The sequence below is a fragment of the Dermacentor variabilis genome, chromosome 2 (assembly GCF_050947875.1).
Source record: "Dermacentor variabilis isolate Ectoservices chromosome 2, ASM5094787v1, whole genome shotgun sequence".
NCBI classification, from domain to species: Eukaryota; Metazoa; Arthropoda; class Arachnida; order Ixodida; family Ixodidae; genus Dermacentor; species Dermacentor variabilis.
In genome coordinates, this window is record NC_134569.1 from 118610222 (window position 1) to 118635652 (window position 25431).

The 25431-nt window shown below is 40.5% G+C and overlaps 2 protein-coding genes across 2 annotated transcripts in view; both read right to left on the reverse strand.

The window, feature by feature from the left end:
• LOC142572608 (phospholipid-transporting ATPase ABCA1-like) overlaps window positions 1-16549 on the reverse strand; it is a 41614-nt gene extending 25065 nt beyond the window's left edge. Inside the window, exons 1-15 of the mRNA XM_075681829.1 lie at window positions 16379-16549; window positions 15630-15806; window positions 14964-15078; window positions 13293-13483; window positions 12569-12707; window positions 10389-10593; window positions 8657-8782; window positions 8377-8563; window positions 7991-8122; window positions 7802-7885; window positions 7150-7346; window positions 4671-4747; window positions 4440-4587; window positions 2262-2603; window positions 87-363 (exon numbers count right to left, since the gene is read on the reverse strand). Coding sequence (XP_075537944.1) covers window positions 87-363; window positions 2262-2603; window positions 4440-4587; window positions 4671-4747; window positions 7150-7346; window positions 7802-7885; window positions 7991-8122; window positions 8377-8563; window positions 8657-8782; window positions 10389-10593; window positions 12569-12707; window positions 13293-13483; window positions 14964-15078; window positions 15630-15806; window positions 16379-16494 — 2513 coding nt within the window. The 5' untranslated portion in view covers window positions 16495-16549. The remainder of the gene's footprint in view (window positions 1-86; window positions 364-2261; window positions 2604-4439; window positions 4588-4670; window positions 4748-7149; window positions 7347-7801; window positions 7886-7990; window positions 8123-8376; window positions 8564-8656; window positions 8783-10388; window positions 10594-12568; window positions 12708-13292; window positions 13484-14963; window positions 15079-15629; window positions 15807-16378) is intronic.
• A 455-nt stretch (window positions 16550-17004) lies between these two features.
• LOC142570426 (uncharacterized) overlaps window positions 17005-25431 on the reverse strand; it is a 100693-nt gene continuing 92266 nt past the window's right edge. The window contains exons 46-52 of the mRNA XM_075678811.1: window positions 24776-24894; window positions 22743-22925; window positions 22446-22656; window positions 20873-21007; window positions 20040-20179; window positions 17737-17853; window positions 17005-17313 (exon numbers count right to left, since the gene is read on the reverse strand). Of these exons, the coding sequence (XP_075534926.1) occupies window positions 17005-17313; window positions 17737-17853; window positions 20040-20179; window positions 20873-21007; window positions 22446-22656; window positions 22743-22925; window positions 24776-24894 (1214 nt within the window). The remainder of the gene's footprint in view (window positions 17314-17736; window positions 17854-20039; window positions 20180-20872; window positions 21008-22445; window positions 22657-22742; window positions 22926-24775; window positions 24895-25431) is intronic.

Here is a 25431-nt window from a genome sequence, read left to right on the forward strand (position 1 = left end):
AATTAGCATAATGGTCATTGCCTGCTGAAAAAACAACTGCTTGATTATATTTGCGCATAAAATCCAAGAAGAATTTCACCGTGTACCTTATGAAACCAACTGCTCCGGGCCCGTATAGCTGCGTTGATAGCCTCAGTGATGGCTCAGGTACAGTTCCTGGTGCAATCATAGTGAAGCCCATGGCAATGGCAATGAATGTGCATGGAAGCACAATGCTAAAGAATATTGCCTTCCAGTTGTTCACGGTGTGGTAGAAGCGTTTCAGGATGAGTGCTTTGAATTGGCTTGCTTTTAGTTTGCGTCCCGATAGAGGGTGTGCAGTTCCTAAAGTACGCCTGAAGTCGGGGCATTCTAGTGTGACATCTGCAAAGATACAGTGGTTGGATTATATCAAGAGCAGTGTGTTACAACAGCAGTCTTGTTGCATTGTGCTCATGATGTAGGTCACATCACAGTTCAGCGAGTGCTATCAGTGTCCTTTACATTGAAGTGTAAAGAACTAAGTTTATTAAACAAGAATTTATTGCTGCTGTCATAACCATATCCTAGCACATTATTATTATTGTCCACGAAAGTTTATGAACAATGGTAATCATGAAAAATTTATTCACAGGCATAGTGGGTATCCTGGAACTAATGACAATGGTTGTCACTTTTGCGCACAGTTACTACAGTGCTCTTCTAAATTTTGGGTTTGTAAACCGAGGCAGCGAAAAATTATGCAGATCCCATGCACTGTGGGATTCTACATTAGTGAAGCTTTCTGTGCTGTTTGCTTTGATTGACAATAATTAGTGGTGATGTTGATGGTGAATGTTTCATATCTTCCACGTTTAGTTCAACACGAGATTGGTGAGTTGACGTTAACCATTACCTTGCATGCACCACTGCTGTTTGTCTACATATTAGTGCATAGAGCACACAGGTGGAGGTGTTTGCTTGAAGCATTGTGCGCCATACTTCCTAACCTCTGAGAGGGTTGAGCATACTTAGCACCCACATCGCACATCGCATCATGGCAGAAGTACTAAATATTAATTGAATTCTGGGGCTGTAAGTGCCAAAACCCCAATCAGATTATGAGGCACACTGTAGTGATAGACTACAGATTAATTTTTGACACAGTGGTATTCTTTAACTTGTCCCTAAATGTAAGTGCATGAGTATTTTTTATTTCACCCCCATCAAAATGCACCTGCCGCGGTCGGGATCAAACTCGAAACCTCGAGCAATGCCATAGCCACAAAGCTACTGTGGCGGGCACAGAAGTGTTGATTTGACCTGTGACCTCTCTTGTAGTGTCATTTAATGTGTTGCGTTAATGCAGCTATGCTTCTGGACGCTCTGCATAAGCTGCTCACTTAACAAATTTGCATGGTGTGTATTTTTCAGAACCAGCAGAAATGAACTGCACCATGCCTTCAAACTTAAATTTAGCCTGTTTGCCTGCAACCACTGTTGTGCCTATAGTAGTAGCGTTTCCTTGCCTTTTCACGTCATCTTTTCCCTATCCTTACCCCTCATATGGTAACTGCGAGTAAAGAGTGGCAAGGCTGATGTTGTTCACTTGTTTTGCTATTGCATTGCTTCTACCTATTCTCTGCCTCCTCCCTCCTCTCTACAGTTCTATCCACATCCCCTCTGCACTTGCATGTTAGTAGAAAGGCAATGCTTTTGTGGGGGGTCACGGATAATTACAGCACCCTGGGAGCTTCTGAGGGTATTGTGCACATTCGATGCAGTGCAAAGGTCTAACCGAGTTTCTCGCGTCGCCTTTCCTCTTTGCTGTGTTCCTGTCATGCATACACGCTCTGAACCACCCCTCAAGATAGTGTGCCAGACAGAAACAGCAGCAGCAGCAGCAGCAGTAGAAAAGTTGAAGGAAGAGGCAAACAAAGCTTCGCTTTAAAAAGTCATTTTGTAGTAGCTCCTGTAGCCTGTAAGCTTTTACTTCTAATAGTGCTTACTGAAACAAACTGAAACATACTGAAAACATGCTGAAACATTTTATTAAGCTTTTCCCCCTTGTTGATGCCAATAAAAGATGGCTTAATTATTACATACTATGCAAGACCTGACTTACTTCACTTTAACAACTCTAGAGAGTTTTGTTAATGTCTGCATACATTATGTTTGCACTGACATTTTGCCTGCATTCCATACAGCAGTATGTAGATAGGAGGCGTTAACTGTTCATTGATCTAAGCATGGCAAAGTTGCATAAATAATACCCATACTTTTCTGCCCAACAGCATACAAACCTGTGTGATGAAGCTTGTCACGTCTGCCAGCAATTCCATATTTCACGGTAGTAGGCAGTGCAAGGCCTGGCTGCACTGGTTTGCCTGCATCGCACATGGCACATAACGAAAGAAACACTTCTTCAAGTGTTGTGCTTGAGAGACCATAGTTTCCAAATCCAAACTCAAGCATGCGTTCGTCAAGTAGTGAAAGGAGGTGGGAGAAGGAGTAGAGGTTGTTCTTTTCCGGATCTCGTTGAGGGAGGCTGATCACCACCTCTCCACCATTGTTTTCTATGACTTTAGCTGGTGGAACAATTCCTCTGATAACATGAAGGATGCCCTCAATGTCAGAAGAATCATCTGGAAAGATCAAGCATAACAATTCAATTCTCAGCCCTTTAAACTCGAACACCCGTGTATCATGTATTGCATAATATGGCGTTTGTACAGCAATTATGCTTAAAAAAATTCTAAATACGATTGTCAAGTCTAGCTAGAACGATAGAGCACATTCCTCAGAATCCCACAGTGTTTGCTCTGTGCTAAAACATGACCTTGCAGCTGAGAATATTGAAATTGAAAACAGAATGGCTTTTGAAGACAGCAGGTTGCCTGAGAAACTGGATGGAGATCCACCATGTACGTGTTTAGTACAGTAAAGGAATCCTGTAGTGCAAGCTGTCTTGGAGGTCACACTCCTGGAGGTCATTGCCCGTGTAGGTCAGAGCGTAGCATAAATAACGGGCCACACAACAAAGTTGTAAAAGTATTTGGCATTAGCTAATTATGCAGTGAGAAAATCTTAAATTGTCTGAACTGCACTTTTTTTTTTCTGTTCAGATGCAGTGTTATAATTTTTCTTCTATCCTTAATAGATTAATATTTGTCAGCTATGAATCGAAATTGGTGACATGCCTTCACAATGGTTGAACCGTTGCCATCACTTGTTCACACTGTTTTCTCACTTGGGAATCTTTTGTTTTTCACTTTGGCCACAATTTATAGTGCCAATCTAACAATTTTGCTGGGTTTAATTTTACATTTACTGTCCCCTTAAACATCTTTCAAGCTCATAAAGCAGGTGTACAACCATAAAAGGCTTGTAAAACATTAAGGTTGTATAAGGTGAAGTAGCAAGTGGACATCATGCTTTGAGGTGAAATGCGACTTGCATTCCAGAACCGGCATCAACTTATGCCATTAGATATGAAAGCCTGCAGGTTATTCAATTAACCAAACCTGAACTCTACTCTTCCTTACTACTTATGCCAGTATGCTTGGATATCTGTCCTACTCACCTATCAACATTCACTCAATGTTGCTTTGGTTTGGCCATTCTAAATGAGCTATACCCATGAGCCCATTTTGTGTTTAGTTATCACGAGATCAAAGATATGTTTGCCTTCTTTTAAGAAATATCTAAGCTTGATGATGCCTGTTTGGAAGTGATTCTAACTACAATAAGTGATGTTGCTGTTTTGCAGTCTTGGGGCTCTTTATATTTCCCCAGGAAAATTTCACCTACACCTCGAAAACAAGAGATAATACAAAAGTATGTACTGCAACACAGACACGCTCCGGTAGAGCAGATATTGCACTCATTGCTTGTTTGGGTTAAAAACCACGAAAAGTGGCAAAACTGCACTGTTCATTTTTACTACACACTTTTGTTGTTCTTGTTTGTGATGTCTTTACTGCCATTTTACCACATATTTAGTAACATTGTGAATTCTGTTGGCACCAATTTTTTTTTCTTGTGACCATTTGTCGTAAAAGCTGTATGTGGACTATGAAGTTCGAATTTTTTTTCTCTGGTTTTTATATGCAGATAAATAGTGAAATATACATGCAGTATGTGCTTGTCTAAATTCAGCAATACAAGCAACATGCTGAAACAATAATAAACAAAATATCGTATGGTTTTGTTCCATGATTGGTATCTACACATATAATAGATTTTAACCTAATGAATATTTCATTGTGGCGATTGTCATGTTTTTATTCAAAAGGACAACTAAAACATGGGCGTTAAATTTGCTGTAAATCCTAGCCAGGTGTTCAAGCATGACATGCATCATATGTGTTGCAGAGAACTAGTGGGAGTGAGAGGCATGTAATACATTATAGCTATTCATGTTGCATAGCATATGGTGGAACTCCCCCCTCCCCCACCCCTTGTACGTTATAGTAGCGTACCATCAACACTTGTTCTTGACACATTCGATGAGTGTCCAGAGTCACTGTCCTTGTTAGGCTCCGAGCAGGTTCTTGTCAATGACAGCTTGTAGCCGAAGCCAAACTTGCTCTTTAGTACAAGTGGAGAGCCTTCACACAGCAGTTTTCCCTGCAAGAAAAAAAAGATGTTTTATATTTTTAGTACAGTTGCCCCAAACACATTCACTATTTAATGTATAGAAACCAGCATACCTTGTGAATAATTGCAACTTTGTCACTGAGCACGTCGGCTTCATCCATGTGGTGAGTTGTAAGCAGGATCGTGCGGTCTGATGTGGTACAACAGAAATGCAGCTGTTAAGTAAATTTCACCTCATTCATGAGAGACGTTAGGTGCATGACTGAGGTTACCAAGCAATAAGTTTTGCAGAACCAGATGGTTCTTTATGTATGCCTGTCCCTGGGTTATATAAGCATCCCTTTCAAAATCTTGCTTTCACCTGCTTTCAGGCCTTTTAATGTTGTTGAAGGCAGTGGACATTGTGCTTCAATTAGATGACAATGGATACCTACATGCATGTAGATTCAGTACTGGGCTACACAAGATATATCTACAATGCCAAAATCAGCTGAATGTATCTCAGGTGACTTGAAACTGCAGCTAAGAGTTAATCAGCAGTGCATGGATCTTGCTTAAGATAAAGTGGATGCACCCACTGAGTTTATTCCTGCTTCCAATTTGTATCCCTTTGATACTCTGAAGGTGATTGTTTCATTAACATGCCTCAGCTGTGGGAGTTTGTGGATTCGATTCTCTTCACCGCCAGGCACCCACTGGTTTAAATGGGCACAAGTGTACCTTGACCTGGCGCTCAGCTTTTTTCAGGAGTGATATGCCTAGGAAAGGAGCCTGTGCCCCATATTCCTGTTGAAACACTCGTGAAGACAAAAAGGAAGTTTGGCCCTCTCCCATAGCGACAATTTCCCATGTGGCATACCAAAATGCACCTATTGAGGTAGAAAAGCCTTCAGGCCAGAGACAGACACCCCTTTCAAAAGCGTTGAGGTCCTATAATAACCAAGCACTAGCCGGGAGCACTCTTCTACCTATTTTACCACTAGGTCCTCGGCGGCAGCACCTGCCTCCCAGAGCCATGGCGGATGCGCTTCAACAAGGCCATTTGTGGTTGGACAAAGGCACTTAGAGGAAACTCGGGAAATCTCCATTGGGCCCCCTTTTGAGATGTGAACCCCCCCATGAGAAGCCAAACACCAGGCCAGAGGACATCTATCTCTACACATTAGAAAAGAAATAATGGTGGGTTTCCTGCAGCACTGGGATTTGAACTCAGTACCTCCAGCATACGAGGCAGATGCTCTACTTCTAGGCCACCTCTGCAGTAAGCGTATTATATATGCAGATGACACGAGTATATTTGTCATGTCAGCATCAGATGTTACTCTTTCTTGTAAAGCTAATGAAGTCTTACATAAGTTAGGCAACTGGACAAGTAACAATAAGTTAAAAATAAATTTGACTAAATTGAAAGCTGTAGTTTTTCATTTGTAGGGTAAACAAGTGTCTTTCCAGAATAACATTGTATTTAAGGCTTAAATATAGAAATAGTGAAGTCAGTGACAGTACTCATGGTACATTTCTCCAGCTCTTTGCAAGACCACATGAATAGTACTCAAATAAAATTAAGCTGGATGACTGGAGTTTTAAGCCACCTCCAGTACCTTGTCCCGTTGTCCCCAAAGTTATTTATATACAAATTGCTCTTTAGTTCTTATTTTAACTACTGTTAATTGGTTTGGAGAACAACTACAGAAATAAACTTAACAAAATTACTGAGAATACAGAAGAAAATACTGAGGCTGACAGACAACACTATAGTTCTAGCACCTATCGACCCACTATTTAAAAAATATAGGATAATCAAAGTGAACGACCTCTATCAATGTAGACTACTACAAGAGTACTGCCTTAGCTGCAAATGCTCAAACTTTCTGTTCATGGAGATGGGGAATCTTTGCTTAAAGGAAAAGGTCTGTGAAACAAGAAATACAGAAATGTGGACCATCCCTTACTTACATGCCAATTATGGCTTTCAAATGCTTTGATGTACTCTTCCACTAATTCTAAATCATTACAATAGCAAAGTAACAGATGTGTATCATTTAAGTGTAGCAGAATTAGCGGCTCTTTTTATTGTATCAACTATGTAGTAATTTATTTAAGTGCAGCAGACTTAGCAGCTCTTGTTTAAACTAGGTAGTGTATTATATAAGTGCAGGAGATTACAGTGGCTTTCTTTGTTATATAAGCTATGTATAAGCTATGTTTTTAGTTTTCTTTTATGGCTTGACCTTCATTTAAAACGATGTGTCACATTAAAGAACAGTGCTGTGATAATGTGCTGTCTTTTAGATGCTGTCATTGTTGAGAAAGGGGGCGAAGGATCTCTTAAGCTGTTATTTGAACAGCTTTTCCCTCTGCCTTCTGCTATGCTGCACTGTGACGAAGCAACTCGATAAATAAATAAACAAACAAATAAATAAATAAATAAATAAATAAATCTAATGTGGACATTAGCTGAAGGGTTTATGCACTCATACCCGGTATTGCATGCATTGGCCGAGAAGCAAGCACAGGAATGTTCCTTGTCACCGTTGTCACCACAATAGCAAAATGATTGAAACACTGCAGTTCAGAAAGACATGAAATTACCGTGTTTGTGCTTTAATATGAGGTCCCATATGTTTCGGCGTGCCATTGGATCCACACTACTTGTGGGCTCATCCAAAATGACAAGTTTTGAGCCCCCTACAAAGGAGAAGGCAACACACAGCCTTCGCTGGAGGCCTCCAGAGAGATGGCATGCCTGCTCATTTTCCATGTGCTTCAGACCCATTTGTCGTATCAACCTGGATGAAAGCAAGTTGAAGAAAATTTTTTGCTCAAGAACAGTTGTAGAAACTGATGGAAGAATGAAGAAAAAGAGACCTATGGGAAAGCATGTTAAAATATTAAACAGCTAACACTTTTTTATTCAGACGTCAAAGGTGTGAAAGTTGAAGGTTCTAAATGCTCCATGGTGCCTTGAGTGCAGATTGATTTTATTGGCATGCTGCATAGTTGTTACTCTGCCTTGAGCATATTGATTTGCCCTTTTCTTTTTTTATATAAAGCTTATATACCTTTTCTTTTCATTAAATACAATTCTGTCTTATTTTTGCATCTGGTTCATGCACAACACTTTGTGTAGTGCATTTTCGGTTCAAATAAACACAAAAGAAAAATTGGCTGCATTTGAACTCTACACAGTAGATACAAGACTAACTTAACCATAAATGCTGCAAGCAAAGTTCGAAATTGTTACCTTTCAACATCTTCTTCCACTTCCTCAGGTGACAGCAGTTCTTTAAGATTGCCAAAGAAAATAAGATGTTCTTTGACAGTAAGCCTGAAACATAGCATCAGATATTGCTGTGTAGACTGTGGTTGAGATGAAAATTCTTTTTTAAGAAATAGAAGAGGGAGATGACAAAAAGAGAAACAGTGTGCTTACTTTCCGTATAGTGTGTTGTACTGAGGACAATAGCCTAAGTACTTCCTGATTTCCTTTGCCGCATTGTTGACGTTGCTCCCGTACACGTACACTTCACCGGAAGTTGCTGAGTGTTGTCCAGTCAGTACTTTTCTGCAAGTGAATGGGCCATTTCAGGTTTGTCTTATCGAACATATTGGGACAGGCTGACAAAGAAAACATTTTAAGATTAGTCCTAAGAAGATGACACTCTTAACATTGTGCGCTGTCTGCCATCTTGTCAGCTGCTACAGTTATTGTAAGTATCCTGTAAATATATTTCTTACTTATTTTACCCCTGTAACATTTTTGGTGGAATGAAAGAATGGAGTTTGAATGAGAGGTTTCAAGTGTGGTCTGTTTCTCACATTGTGCTGGTCTTTCCTGCACCATTCTGGCCGAGAAGTGTGTTGATGTGGCCCTCATCAAAATTAAGGGACAAATGGGATACAGCTATTCGTTCTGCAGCCTTCCCACTGTTGTAGGCAATACACAAGTCCTGTATAGATATGCCAGTTGATGCCATTGGCACTTTGTCATTCAGAATGCAGGGAGCTGTGGAGATGGAACAAAAAGGGTTGTGAATTATGATGAACCGTTGGACAGGATCTAAATAAATCACCATTTAGTGACTAAAAAGCAACATACCTTTTAGAAAATGTGGTTTGATGCTGCCATTTACACCATTTTGTAAGTAGTATTGTGAAGTTGAACCACTGTTCTTGGTTGAGAAAAAGGCCAGTAGTTTTCTTCTAGAGAATGATGCCTTTTCACCTGGTATGAGAGGGTGGTAGATATAATCAGATATAATTATTTGAGGGCAAATTAGTGTGGGGCAGGCTGTAAGTCTTAGAGTGCCAAGGATTAAGCTTATAGACACTCTGGATCTCCTAGCTAAATGACAATGTAGACAGACAGCTGAACAAAAAAATGACTTTATTTTGATTCTAGCAACATTACCATGGGTGGGTGTTCAAATAGGATTAATGTGCAGGGTGCGCGCGAGTTTTTTTAGTATTACAGCAATGTTTAATTCAGTTGCATAATGCCTCCCATGAAAAGCGACCAATGCATTTAATAAATGCTTTGCTTATAGCATTTATGACATTACCAGCACCACTTCACACAGTGATTCATAACAGTGATCAGTGATCACATAACAGTGGGGGTGTGCAAATATTTGAAATTTCACAAATTGACTCATTAAATTCAAGAATTTACCATTCGAAGTAGTAGAATACTTGAAGAAAAGAAAAGAGCACTACAACGATGCGAACTAAAAGAAGAACATGTATGATGGACAAGCGCTGTCCATCATACATGCTCTTCTTTTAGTCCGCGTCTTTGTAGCGCTCTTTTCTTCAAGTATGTTAAACCAACTCGCCCACATCAAGCTTCTGCTGCTAGTAGAATACTAATTTCTTTCCAATATATACAAGATACATTACTTATTGAAGTCTTGAGGGAGAGAAAATGATGAATGTGAGGACTGTTCTGAATTATTTTGCAATGGGATAGGTGCAGTTGTAGCATAGGGGCACCGATTACTCAGTGAATGCTCTGGGTAGATAAACATTGCTGAATAATTTACAGTCATAAATAACAATGGTTCGATTATAGGTAGCCTACAACTATGAATTCATTCCAATTTATTATTTCGCCATTTTCATGATGTTTGCATTCCTTTAACTTAGTGTGAAGTGCTATAGTATCATACTTCTCTCCTTTGGCAAACATAATACTGTATGGGCACCTGGTAACATGCTGTTTCCTTGTTTCATTACTGTCATTGCCTGGTTCCTCAGTTAACTAAAGGCAGTTGTATACCATTTACAAGATCCTCAATTAGACATCTGGAAAACTGTTCAGACGTCTAATTGCGAACAGTAATAAAGGCATTGGTCAGTGTACACAAGTCTGACTTTTTTTTTTTACCAAACAGACTTCACGCAAACTTGATATTTCATGTACGAGGTACAGTGCTTCCATCTGCGATCTATATGTCAAGCTATAGGGTAATTAAACCTTACATACCCGAATGACTAAAAAGCAGGCACAATCATAATGAAGAAGCTCATAATGAACAAAACCAGGCATAATTGTTTTGAACAAAATGGTTGTTTGTAAGTCACACAGCCAAGCTAAGCTCATCCGAGATATGGAAGGGGTTAAAACAGGGCTATAGTTAAGGGGTTGTGCCCTAACCTAATGTACTTGGCACAATGCACATGATAATAATTGCAAGCATATTCATTGCAGCAATGTGTTTCCTATGCAAGAAAGCTCACATGTCTGGTTTGAGTGTTCCATCTAAATATGTAGTGGCTCTTAATAAATTACAGTGAAGTTAACTAATGCATAAAGTCTGCAGCTCACTTACCTAAAAATACATTCGACATTATAAGTGCTATGATGAAGTACACCAAGCTGTCGATTGCCATCATAATAATACAGTATCCCATGTTCATGGTGTCTCCTGGAATTGGGCTTTGCCACAGGTATTCCCATTGCACGCCTAAGCCTTGTTCTTCAAATCTACTAATGTAGAGGCAGCCATAGCTAAATGATGTCGACATGGAAAAACACTGAAAATATGAAAGAATTTATCAGTTCCTGTAGATGCCTTGAGATTGCCATGAAAATTACCATAGGACAAGATTAGGCACAACTTTTCTAGTAAGCACGAAGTATACTGATTGCTTCAGAATATAATATACCTTATGTTGTACATAATTTTATGGGGCTACTGAAAAAGTCTAGGCTGGACTCAGTTGCACATTTTTCTTCTGATTCTGATTTCTTCTTATGATTTTATATGTTAACATACATTAATTTTCAAAGTTACAATGAAGAGTTATATATCCTTAATTTTTGATAAAATCTGCACACACTGTCAGCAAAGAATTAACTATTTATATGTCGGTCTTCAAGGCTAGTGTGAATGTCCTCTTGCAAAAAGAAATTGCAGCAGATGTTCACACCATTGCATGATGAAAGCATTAAAGGCATAGTGTCCGTTGTTACCTAATAGCAATATTAGTATGCAAAATTGCAGTGCCCAGAACTGCAGACCAAAAGCAGGGCAATGTATGAAAATTATAAAAAGGTGTTAATCAGACTTGTGCCATGTTCTTGGCAGCCCAACCAAATGTCAACTGCCATACCAAGTGTATCTAAAAATGTATTCTACTTAAAATTCTTGAGCAGTTTTCGATACAGAATCTTTTAGCTAAAGGAATGCCCAATGTGTGAATTCGGATGAAACGTTGCAATAGAATAAATACTTGTCTATAATCTAGAAAACAAATGACAATCATAAATTTCATGGCAGCCCTATACTCTACTACCAAGGAAAACCATGTCTCGGAAGTCAGCAGCACAAAACAACGCAAAATTCTTTTTGTGGAACAAGAACCTTCACAAACATGATATTTATGTTTATGAAGATATATATGTCTTCACATACGATTTTATTGAATTTCTATGAAGTCAAACAAAAGGCTAAAGAGAAAAGATATATAAGGTCACTAAATCAGAACCTGGGTGGTTCAATTAACATTAGTAGCTGCTCCACACTTGACTTCTGCAACAAATTGCTTTTGTGGCTCATCAGTGTGACATGCTGTTATGAGCACCTCATTGTTATGGTGCAGCCATTGCCATGAAGGACTCTAAGGGTGGGCTATAACCTATCTGTAGCTAGGCAGAAAAATGGCTTCCTCTGTTAATGGTGGCACCAGTGTTCTGCTTTATAGCTACTTTAAACAATGCAGTGAATCTAATATAGCAAGTGTAACTACAGTATGGTCAGAAGTGCTTCGTTGGGGGCTAATTGGTGTGGCATGATTGTAAGGTGTAAACACCAGCTTTTGTGTTTTCATATCAGTTTCTCTGTGTGTTCCATTTCAGAAGCGCAACCACACACACCTTACAATGTAGTATGGTCACACTGTTAACAAGATGGACTCATGTTTGCTTCAATTAAAATTGCTTTTGTGTACGAATGCCATGGACTCACCAGCTGGTGCCCTTTAGGGCCACTTTTGCTGCATGCAGTGTTACAATACAGAACAGAGAACCCAGATTTGTGGCAGTAGTGACATTAGGTTAAATGAATTATGCTCACACTAGAATTCATTTTTGTTATTAATACTTCCTTCTGGTCAGGCAAAGAGTTATTCAGCAACCCTGTATGGAGCTTGTTGCATATAGGGTGTCCTAGCTAACCTTAGCCAAGCTGTTAAATAAAATAAAAAAATTAAGAAATGCAGATCAAGATAAGATTTTAAGGCATAGTGTTTGGTAATGATACTCTGAAGACCGTACATCATGGTTCTTGTAATTGTTTCTGGTACTGTGTCTTTTAATCTTTCTTCTTTCAACAGCTTGGCTAGTGTTAGCTGTGACATATGTATACATGCATTACATGCATGCGCACATGCACATGTAATACAAACATACATGCATGGAAGCACAGATGTGCACACACACACACATGCACAACCACGAACAATATTTGTGCAGACGCTATACACAGATAATGTGTGCATGCATACTTACTAGAAGGACCTTTTGTTTTAGTGAAAAGGTTGCTTCCATAGATACAGCTATCACAAAGGGCAGGAAGCTGATCAAGTATCCCACTATTCCAGTCAGTGAAGCCACAGTAGCTGACTGGAAGAATATGCTGATCATGTAGCTGAGAAAAGAAGCAAACAATAATAGTATCAGCATGTGGCTTTTCTGCATGAAACCACTAGGAATGAAAGCACTTGGTTTGTATAGCACAATATTTAACTTCAAAGGCAGCATATGAAGATCACATTGCTAAATTAGATATCTGAAACTCTCTTGAAAGAACAAACATGCAGACATATACTAATATATGAAAAGCCAGCAGCCAGACATATTGATCCTTGTTTAACACAAATAAACAAGCACAGCAAGAATAAAATCAAGTGTGCAAAATAAAAAACATTTATCATAATTTATTTATATAGGTGTAAATTAATATCCAAAAATTGCCAGTCTACAAATCTGCTGTGCACTGTGACTAGCTGTAAATATCCTGCCTAGCAGCAGTACACATATTTGCTTGCCTGTTTTGCTGCTGGTATTCTCTCTCCTAATTAAATTTAGTACACAAATAACTTTGTTGTCAACTCACTCTTCTATCACTTCTCTATGTTGCTACCATGCCTACTAGACACTAAAAAAGGAGCTTAATTTTTTTCAGACTTCATACTTGATAGGCAGACTTGCAGCAAGCAGCAGCACAACTTACCAAAACATGAGCACTGAGAGTGCGAAGGTTCCGTAGAAAATGAAGAGGAGGAGAGGATTGCTGTATGGTAAAATGCCTCCATAGCACAAGATGACAGTTGTGCATGCGACAATGCCAATGGAAATAGATATGCTGATCAGGAACCATGCACTCCAGTCAATCCATGATTTCAGGCCCATAACCTGCATAATCTGGTGCAAAACAAGGGGAACTACATGATAATCTAAACAAACAGATTTAAGCAAACATAACCCCAACAGTGCAAGACAAGTGTACACCCTTTTATTAAGAAGTTAAGGCTAGACAACCCTTGACAGTAACAGCCAGAAGGCCTTTACTTTTTTTTGCGTAAGGGCATACATGTATCAAATATCGCAGGAGGGATGCCCATGCATTATTCAGCACTGATTACATACGAAACTATTTCATTAGCTACACTATAGGTGCCACCAACATTAAGCAACAAGGTTGGTGGCCACTCACTGCAGCACTGCATGTAAATTGATATAGCCTATGACATGCACAAGAAAAATAAAATCTATATAACCACTTATAAAGCGCATCGGAGTTCCTAATTCTAGCATTCACAGAACTAAGGAACCTGATCATCATCATCAGCTTATCATTATATCTGGAATGCGTTTAAAACAGCTACCAAACTGCTCAAACAGTTATGCCAGGGAAACATGATTTTGGCCTTGGCATGTTGCAGCCTCCATGCAGCCAACATTCAAGTCTGCTTAGTTCTATAAATGTTCATTGGTGAAAAAAGAACCTTATCTCAAAGAAAAAATAATGTGAGCATGACGCTTCTATTTAATATTTGGGCAACGACACACTCATGTGTTGTGCTAGAAGTCAAGCATGCAAGAAAGGTGCGAAACCAATAGGTGGTTCTGTAGCCCATGGAGTATGCATGGTGATGGCAGTCATTTAGATATTGATCTGTACAACATTATGCATATATTCATGGAAATGTGCTTAGGCTATCTGTAATGAGATCAGCTCATATCAGCATTGTTCATTTAGCCTGCTTTCACTACCTTTGATGACTTGACATCCTATTTTCTAAAGTATACAACTATTCAAAAGCTAGGGTTTTATCATCATATCCACTATGTGAGCTAATGGATTGTTTTACAAAGTTTATTTTTGCATAAACTTTATTCAAAAATTGATAATGGTGAAATAACTAGTCATTGTAGGCTATATATTGCTATTTGTGGTATCATCATAAATGTAGTAAACCACGCAATACATGTATATGAATGATAAGCTCTGCTGTAGTCTTAAGCAATGTTCAAGGAGAGATGTACAATGCAGTGTACATACTGTGATTCTGAAATTGTAATTAGAAAGCCCTCCTTGAACAGAGGACATTTGTGCAACATTACCAGTAATAAATTAGGCTTGTATGTATAATTAGCTTTTATTTCTCTTATGCATGCATTAGGATTTTCAGTGTGTAATCAAGACAACATCTTTTGAGTGGTTGAATGAACGTAAAGGATTACTTTATGTACAATATGTGTGCATGAGGTACAACACCAAATTGTTAGTATGTACTGTTTCTTCATCAGGAGAGTCTACAAGTTGCCGTTTGGTGTAGCACCGAGGTAAATGTGTATCTATCATGTACTTGGTGCCACAAAGCCTGGCATGAACACTTACTTCTTCTAAGTGCAATTCTTTTGGCAGAACCCTTTCTCGTACAAAGAAGGCCACCAGGAAAATCCAGGCTAATGTGAATACCAGTGGTAACATTGCCTTGATGTAATATCCCACTCTGCAAAAATGAAAGTATTTGGCTGAGCTCCATTTGAAAAATACAACAGAAAAAAAATCTCTCATGAAAAATTTACTAATAGAAATAAAAATATAAAGAATACTCTAACTGCATTGAAATTCTGCAAAACAATATTAGAAAATACTATGTTTCACTTTCGACATGATATAGAGAAACTTGAGAGCTCAACTTGTATAAAAATAGTTCATTCTAAAAATTTTAATATTCTACCACAATAGTTTGTGGAACTGATGTTAAGTGCTCCTGTGTTATCCATGTTGCACATCTGATTAACAATTTAGTTACACAGAACTCAATTAAGCATGAAATTATTTATTGTTTTCTCATTGCAGCATTAAATTTTTCATTATTTTTGTAGCAATTGTTGCAGGCATCATTCGAATCTAGATGATTTTATCCATCTAATGCTGTTCAATTGTTATATCCCTCATGGTTATAATCTCCTAGACGATTAAAGGACGATTAAAGATGCGCGGCTTTATCTTTCCAAGAACATTGTGAACTAAATCATTAATATGTAAGTTGCTTACGAATCCTTTATGTAGCAGGGATAAGGGAACTGTTGCAGGTAGCTTGGAGGGTAGTCAAATGACTTTCCCACATGCATCTTGGTGATCGCCTTGTCTATGAGCTCCTGAAAGTGTGCAAAGCCTCGTAGGTATCGCATGTCATCCAAAAAGTCATCATTTGCACCTGGTTGCCAGAACCTGGGGGAAAAAAGAAGACAGTGCCATTTGATGTCATGTCTATAACTATAGCATGAGACTGTTTGCCTTGTTTAAACGTTCCACACTAAATGAGTAAATGTGGAACTGAAAATGGCTCTGTAACATTTTTTGATAGAGTACTTAATGAGTAGTATGCAATCCTCCTTTATAGATATGCGTCCTGCGATGGATTTCATAAAGTACAAACATAGTTCCTTTGGAATAACCACCTCAATGTAGTGTACGTACCTTTCCATCTGTATGCACATATTAAATAACAACAACAAGCAGCTTCTAGGTTAGTGCATGCTTCTTTGCACCTTTCATTTACTACTACTCAACAAGTTTTTTTGTATATTTAAATGAAAGAATAGAAGTGAAAACTCATATGTAGGTTTTTTATGAAAGCAGCATGCACCTAAGACACAGAGTTTGTAAATTATTTGGAAAGTGTTAAGATATATCTTATACTCAAGCTAAAATTTATTTGCATTCATTTCTAATACCTTTGGGTGGCACGCATACTTAGGGATATTTTTAATACTTCAGGAGCAGAAGAAATTTGCTCAAACCTGGATTTAACAGTTTTTGTTAGAGGCACGTTGTCGATGTCCATTCTTATCTTGTATTGAACATCTGGAGGCAGCAACGATTTCACCATGGATCCATTCTCCAGATGTAGGCCCATATTTGTATCCAGGTTGAGGAAGACAACGGCTGTGTGCAAAACAATATTTTTCTATCAACTCAATATGCTTTTAATTCTGGTTATTATTAGTTATTAAAAAATCCCACAGAAATGTTCTAGGTATTCTTGGCACTTCTCCGAAAAATATCTGTCCACCATGTCCACCACGCATTGAAAATCATGAAAAATTTGGTTCAAATTTCAAGCCAAGTCAATTTCTGACTGTGCTTAATATATATTTATTTCTGACTCACAACTTCAGAGAGATGTAAATTAGCAAATCTCCTTTTGTGCCTTTTGTGCAAACATAAAAGCAATAGTTAGATGCACTGTCATTTGGAATGTTGTTTATAAGTGGTATGGGACAAGCAGTGATGACTGATGTTGAGCAGCATTGCAGTAAGTTCATTTAGAGCTGTACCTAAGGCCAAAGTGCACATTGTTGCCGCAAAAATATCATCTTCACATGTGCAACATGACATTCATTGCTGAAGGCAAGGTTGTCCAGGGTTAAAAAATAAAAAATAAACTAATAAAGAACAGGAAGTGAACATGCAACTTGCCTAGTATAAACTCTCTTCGGGCACCAAGATGCATGGCAGCCTTCACCAGGTCTTCTTCAGTGTTATGCTGCTTGAACCTGTCAAGCTCAAAACACTGAGAGATACTTCCTACAAGCTGCACAAGGTCAAGCAATCCTCCAAGGTCGCCGAATTCATGACGCAAGTCCTTAACGTTGAGGTCCGTGAGAAAAGCATACACATCATCGCCAAGCATGTCCTTGGCAAGGGGCTGTAGACTCTTGGATGCAATCAGCTCCTGCAGGATTTACTTCGATTATCTTTCAAATAATATTCACATCTGTTCTATACGTGTTTGAATTCACTATAAAATATGTAAACAATTTGTTTTGTTGCTGCTGCTACTGTTGCCATTTGCACGTGTGCAGAAATATTATCAAAGGTGTGCTCTCTAGCTAAGCTGCTAAAAAGCAAAATACATTTGGTACAATATAGGTAATACATGTACGTTGGCGGAACATAAATGCATGGAACGCTCACAGAAAGCATGGCATTGTTAATGACAGCATTTCGCGACCTTACAGACATGCGGGCAGTGTATAAGCTAAACTGTTCATGCACACGCACGCGAAAGCATAGATTGTAAACCCTGAGTAGAGCTCACTATATGTAGAATGCATCGGGCGAAATTTAAAGAAAATACAATCTTTATATATTTTACCTTTAATTTTGTCACTGGTCCATTTTCTTTTGTCAGAAATTTCAGCCCAATTGTTCCCTCACTCCACACATGAAGAGCGTCGATGATAAAAGACATGGACTCGAACGTCTTGTTCACCTGCAAACATCGTTCGAGTGTTGGGCAAATGACGTTTCAAAGGCAAAATGGGAAGTCGAGATGGCGATAAAATTGTACCACTAATTGCACGAATGACCACCAAACTGTTGCGCGTCAAAAAGAAAAAAAAAATCGAAGTCGAACATATTCTTAGCTTTAGGAACACGTAAGGGAATAATGTGCTCCTAAACTTTTCGAAATATAACTTGGTTAAAGTTGCAAATGGATTTAATGAATACTGTAGGCTGGTAGAAGTCGGAACTTCACAAGTGGAAAGCATCGCAAGAAAGGAATAAAATGAATGCAGGTGGCAAGAAGGCAGACGCCTAGGGTATGTTCAACAATTTTTCGAAGCTTCTCACCATTGCTTCTTCCACATTTTCTAAGTTTTGCGTTGGAAACTGTTGGCGTTAACCACAACGGAAGACCGAGGGAAAGATGGGAGCGGGCCTTGCTTTGAGTTCATCGACATATCCTTGAAAGGGTACTCCTTTGCATATACATTGACTATGCAAAGGAGCCAGCTTTACAGGTGCGCAAGCAAGAACGCTTCAAATAAAGAGAACTTTCTAGACTTGTCTTGCTAGTACATTTTTGTACTGAAACTGAGGATATGCCGTTTTTGACGAGATGAGACGTCGAGTGAGCGACAAAATAATAAAAAAAATTCTGACAGACTTGCGCGACCATGTAGAATCGAAATTCAATCTCTAGCGAAGCTGCTGTACAGGGAGCGGCGTCCCCAAGCCCCGTTACCTGCACCGTGCCATGACACAAGTAATTCATTAAAGAAGCTTTCATATTTTCCTACGGATCACTTAATTAAGTCATACTTTGCACCTGCGCAACATCCTCATTCTCCATCCGCGTTCCTTCAATTTTTCAGCGCGCTATGCATTCGTATCACTCAGACAGGTGCGCGCAGTTTCATACGCTGCAACTCCGTTGCGCTGCTAAGCGCGAGGGCGCGGGATCAAGGTCCGGTCGCGGTGGCCGCATTTAAATGTGAAACGCCACGTAAAACGCCAGAATATAATTTTAATTTCATGTTTTAATAAATACCTTGCAATTTAGGCGTTGGCGCTTTCGGAAAGCACGCTTAAGCTCTCAGGCGTTTCTGACTGAGCTTCTGGCGCTGATGCTGATGATGCTGATGATGACGGCTTTTACGTTTGCGTTTTTGGGCGCTTCTGGCTGCGTAAAAAGTTCGCTCTAAATAGAGGAGCAAACTGTGCTTTTCCTTTTCATTCTACGAAAGAATGATGCTGCGGCATAGTTGGCTTTACGTAGGGTGACAAGTGTTCTAGTTTCTTCAACCCTCAGTAGTGCGTTTGTAAACCCTATGTAAAGCCCCCTCCCCAAAGAAAAAAAAGAAAAAAAAACTTGTTGCCATGGCGATTTTAAAGTAACACAAGAAATAAACGTTCAAGAAATGAAACTACCTCTCAAATTCTTTTTCGCCTTCTAGCATTACTAGTGGACTAAAGGAATGCCTTTTATTCGTCCACTAAGTTAGGGAATAGGCCAGAGGTAAAAAGCTACAAGAAAGCAGTTTGAGGACATCTGGGACCCAGAAAACAAGTCAGAACATACATCGTACAGCAGCGGCACGCAGGCGCTATCCATGTCAACACGTAACAAAGTAACAACGCGAAGTAACACAACAAAGTAACAATTCACCCATCAAGAGTGAATGACGAAGCCGTAACAAGGCGTAATGCTTACTTTCTCGGGTAAAGTACGGGAAGAACCTCGTCATATGCGTTGTCTCTGCCCTGCATTGTCGTAATTTTCCAAGCAGCGGCCCCAAGGGAAAGCTCCTCTGACTGACACTGGTCGATACAACGGCAGAGATACTGCCAGGAAGAAATCGGTTGCTGCCCAGTTGGCTTGCAACTAGGACCAGTTGGATTACCAGTTAAATATTTTCACCTGGGCATGCTGCGGGCAGGGTAGTTCGCCTCCTCGTACCGCGGACTTGCAACTTTTCATTTGCTTCTATTTTGGCTACCACTGAACCACTTTTTAAACTCCTCACGGTAGACTATTCCCTGGACAATGCTTTACAAGTTCTGCCGTATATGTAAAAAAAATTCTAAGGACGAGTGGTGAGGGGCCATTTAGGGCGTTTAACTCACGCATATGACGGCCATCATCAAAACATGCAAGAAAGCGAAGCCTCGTACCTCTTGCATGATTTGGAAAGCAGCTGGCGATCTTGGCGCATACAGTATCTGGCCGCGCAGAATGGGCTTCAGAAATCCCCATATGATGGGGCCGCCGGACATCCTCATCACTTGTTCATAGCCACGACGACAGAACTTGCCTGTCGACAAAGTGAACGTGTTATACGCATGGTAGTGAACCACTTACAAGGTCTCGCGGACAAATTGGCTTGTGCTAGCCTTCGGTCATATTTGCGCGGCTGCTACTATACTTTATCGCGTAACAGAGTGACAGGCATAACGTGAACACATAAAACGTAACTAATCGCAACGTTATTTTTACTACGAAAAGTGACAAAAATATCCATACATCCAAAACCACGTTTTAGTGAGTTTTCTATTCCATTACGAGTCCTTTAGAATCCACAAACAGGTGCACATTTTCTTTTCTTTTGTTCCATTTTTTAAATTCTTTATTTTGCTGTGCGATGCCTAAAGCTACGCATACGTTCATTTAAGTCTTCTGAAAAGCAATCTTACGTATTTCTGGGAAATTTTACAAACTATTTGCAATGGCTGCGTATTAATGCGACCCACGAGTTTCAACACGGCATGTAGCTTATGCTAAAACGCGGGATACTATTTGCAATTAAGTCATATATGATGCCAAAAATTACGATTATGTTCCAAGTTTGCGAATGTTCCTATCATAAATTTTATTCAGGTGCACAACTTACTCGAATATACATGCAGGGATTATCGCTAAGTGCTGAACTTTTAAATATCTATTTCTCTTTCACTTGACTGCGTTCTCAAAGGAATACTCCATGCTAATAAATAACAAATGCTCTTACTGGGCAGTTCTTCTATTTCCTGCACGTCAAGTGTCGGCTCGCGAGACGAAGGTTCTAGGAGATAAAATTGGTCTTCAAGTGCTTTGAGGGGTGAACCACAAAGCAGCTGGCCCACGAGGCTCAGCGCAGCTGGACCTGTAAGTGATTCCGAAGGAAAATTGGTAACATTAAGAAAGAAAACAACAACAACACTGATGCCTCGGAGTAGGCTAATAGACAAGCAAGTTCGTCTTTTTTGTGTCTGTGAATCCATAATTAGCAGCAAGCTTATGGAAGCAAGATTTTCCTGTAACCTAATCGGTAAAAAAAAAGCTGCAGAGGAAGCTACTTTGCTCGCCGAAATCTTGTTTTCGTAGTTACGAACTTCCTTACTTCGTAGCGCCCAGCAACGATTATGTAGGAGGTAAGGTTCCTTTTCATAATGCTCGTACCTACGTTCCCCAGTGTAGGGTAGCCAACCAGACGTTATTCTGGTTAACCTCCCTGCCTTCTGCTTTTCTCTTTCCTCCTCCTCTCTCCTCGTACCTACGTTGTTAATCGTTTGTATACTAAGTGTCCGTTTAAAGACCACTACATTAGCAAAGTATGGAGTTGCTTAGCCGAATAGTGCCAGTTTTTAGTGGAACATCGAATACTCAAAATCAGATGCGTGTTCTCATGTCATGAACCACTTCAGCGATAAAGCGACATATACCATAAACTTTACATGCACTAATTTTCATATTTGGCCAGTGCACTATAAAAAAGAAAAAAGAGGAGTGTGCATCATTAGGGCCTTTTCTTGTCTTCAAACAATAATAGATGCCTATCTCGCGCGCCCGGCACTTTCATGTTCGAAATGGTAAGAAATGCGCGTACCAGCGTGGCACAATACTCTTGTCAGGGATGTAGACAGCGAAGAGTGTTGAAGAAGGGAAACGCATGCAAAACAGATAATTGTTTGGGAACAAGCCCCAGAGCGCGTAAAATCTTAATATTTTGAGTTTGGAGCATATACTTTCTCGTATTTATGCCCCAGTTTCTGTTCAGCTGCTTTTCATGGAACTCAACATTCTTTTTGCACATGCGATATATATATATATATAGAATGTGAATAGATTTTTTTTTCGGCTTCACCAAATACGAAGACAACGCAGCTGCGCCTTTTATGTTGTGGACGGTGTTCAAAGTGAGCAACGCGTTGGGAACATCGATGTGACTGTAATAGTGCGTGGTACCTATGGTCGCCAGGTGGTACATGAAGTACTCCTCTGCCAGAGGTTGAAAACTGTAACGTGAATCGCGTGTTTTGTGTAATATGGCGAACTATAGCTAGTTATTTACTAAGAGTATGCGTTGTGGAGGCTGTTCTCTTGCGTCTTCATTCACGTTATTTGTTTTTTCCGTTTTTGCTATTTTTGCTATAGTCCTGCTATTTGTCCTTTTTCCGTTTGGATGTGTAACAAAAAACTGCAGGTACGGAAAAAAAATATTGAAGCTGATCTGCTAATTTTGTAACGGCGTTTTTTGATCTTTCCTTCATCATAACTTCCCTCCATATATATATATATACTGCAATGGTTGGCTATCGTACTTGTCAACACGCTGATGCCATCTTGAGTGATGTTGAGGTCAGACAGCGCTTTTGCGGTCTTTGGATCCAGAGCTTCAGAAAGAAGTGACAACTTTTCCCTTATCACTGGAACGACTTGCGGTGCTGTGCTAAGTGCTTTCAAGGCGGACCTCACCACTTCCTTACTGAGGTTCGATGCCCGCAGTACGCCATCAAATACAGCGTCTGCAAACTAAAAAAGAAAAAAAAACGTAACGAACAAATTAGTGCTACGCTAAGAAAGTCACATTCTTCAGTTAAAATAAGTTTAAAACTCACATTTTTGATTAGCTTCGACATTGTGAGGTCCGGGAATGGCCGATATTCAATTTCTGAAGACAAGGCGGGAGTGCAAAGTGCCATGAAATCCTTGTTGCGAGGACCGGAAACACTTGGTTGGCTTTCGACGGCGTTGCAGATGGCAGTTGCCACGACGTTGTTAATGCTGTCATTCCTGGCGAGCTATTGAGAGCAAAGCAAAAGATGTTGTCATTAGCATCATGAAAAACGAGGCCAGTAGGCGCGGGGATAACCACCCGGAGTTGTGCGCATTTTGTTTCAGGACAGTACAACTATTAGCCGACCTCTGTCAAAGCCGCATTTCTGCTGCTTCCTGTTTCCCTAGCGTCACGCAATATGATGTGGAAACTATAGGCGAAGCGAATTAAATATACTGGGATGGGGGATGCATTACGTCCCACAGAACCAATGTACTCGGGTACGGATACTGGCGCGCAGTCTCGGACTTTTGTAACGCTGCGCGTGGTCTGCTTTGAGTTGAAATGTATTTCTTCATCTTACAAAAAAATTGGAGAGGAGGCAGAGACTCGCTTGTTTTTACCCTCATGTAATAACCCCGCAAGGGTGTTCTTTTTAAAAGGAAATAACACGAAAACCAATTGAAAGATCTATTGAAGTGTTTAACTGAGAAAGGGAGACTAAAGGCAAGGAGTGCTTGACAAATGCCCTTGATCCCGCACACTAGCAGCAGTACAGCGTGTATACTACAATACAACATTTCTGCAGCACAAGCAATCTGCAATTAAATGAAAAAAAAAAAGAGAAAGACGTAGTGTTTAAGTGTGCAGGCCAAATCTAGCAACACTTTCGGCAGTAGCGCAAAGTTGTGCAGAACGAGCTGTCGGGGAGACGAATTTCCGGTTATTGTAGCACTTCAGAAGTTAAAAAGTTACGACATATATATAACCACGACTACCCCCCCCCCCCCCCCCCCACTTTTCTCTTCTTTATTTTTTGGGGTTGTGAATACTTTTAGAAATTGACAGCACGCTTCCTTCCTTCCAGTATTTTTTAGCACAATGCTCTGTGTTCAATCCAAATAAAGATAGACTTTTTTTTTAACCGATAGCTTTCTTAAGCTGCTTCGCCCACTTTGAATGGACGTCGGCCGATCTCGTACAATAAAAACCGGATTGTGTGACACGAACGAGGAGGAGAGTAAAGGACAGAGAGGGAAAGCGTCGATGCGGAGAAGCAGGAGGAGAGCAAGGCGTCCGATAATTGAAGCGCGTGCGGTTGACGTCACGCACTGGGTGAGGAGGAAACCAGGAGGCGGGCGCGCACCTACGCGCACCAAGTGCGAGCGCTTCACGACGTTCTGCGTAAGAGAGTACTTCAATGTTTGTCTGCACTTGACATAATCGATAAGTTTACGAAGATCTGTAGGACGACGCAATGTCAACGCTCAGCTCAATCGGCTCAGCGGTGGAGCCAGGACGGCCTGCTGCCTTCCGCTCCTTGCACGAGCTTTGCGCGTACGTGCACAATGGGCGCACTAGCGCTCTCGCTGAGGTGCTATGGGTGCGCAGTGACCTGAGTGGAACGGAGAGTAAACACCAAGCTAACGTTACCTAACATTTCCACGGGCGCTAAATACGCCGATGGTTTCCCGTCGCTCTCACCTCGTGCACCACCGAAGGGCCTAGAAGGGCGACGCCTGCCACGCCACCGGCGGCTGCGCTCCGCATTACGCCAGCGTTGTGAGACGCCTGGCAGCTGCCGGGGCGCTGTTTCTTCTGCACAGCAGCAGTTGCTTTGCGTGCTACGTCGCGCCATGTCGCTCCCGCGTCTAGTTAAAGCATTGTGCGAGGAGTTCAACCGGAACGATATGTACCTTGCTACGCTATCTATGGTTCGCCCTTCGGGCGAAACTACAAATTTGTTTTTGTTTTTACGCCGTTCTCACCGCATTTTTTGCGCTACAGAAAGCCAATAGATAATTTTAGTAGACTCAGCGGCTCAGTGTTGTGCGGCAGATGATGAAAAAACGATGAGCATATGGAGGTCCTCACCGTATCGATGTCCAGAGGTTGCTTCAGCACTTTGTCAAGCTGGTCTTGGGGCAAGTTCAGCTCCCTTTTTATTATTTTCTTGGCCCTCTCCTTATCAGAAAATGTGTCCTGGACGGTGTCTGTACCACATAAAGAAATCAGATTATGTTCCGCTCACGTTCCATGTCAACGTGAATGTCTTAGTACACTTGTTGAAAAATATACAGTAAACCGTCGTTATAACTACATCACTTTATTCGCAATACGACATTGTTCCAAGTTTTTCGCAGTCTCACTGCAGTGCATTTATTTAAGCCAGATCATTCAAAGTGTAGATACAGTGAGCTAATTCAGTGACGTCAGACACTGTTTAATACGAAGGGCGCATCTGGAAATTCGCACCGGACCGCTCGGTGCGGCATGCACGATTGATTGATTGATTGATTGAGTAACTTTTATTTTACAGTCCTGCAGAACGCGTATTAGCACGTCGCGGGCCGCTCCCACGTCGGGACCGACAGGCCTAGCCTGCCAGCCGCATCGTGGGCCTGCTGGACAGCCCAACGTTGCTCAGCCAGGAGTGGGTTGCGGAGGGCCGCCTCCCACCAAGCTGAGCTGAGGTCAGGGCTTGCTATAGAGATACATCCCCAGAGCATGTGCGATGAAATTTTTATTTT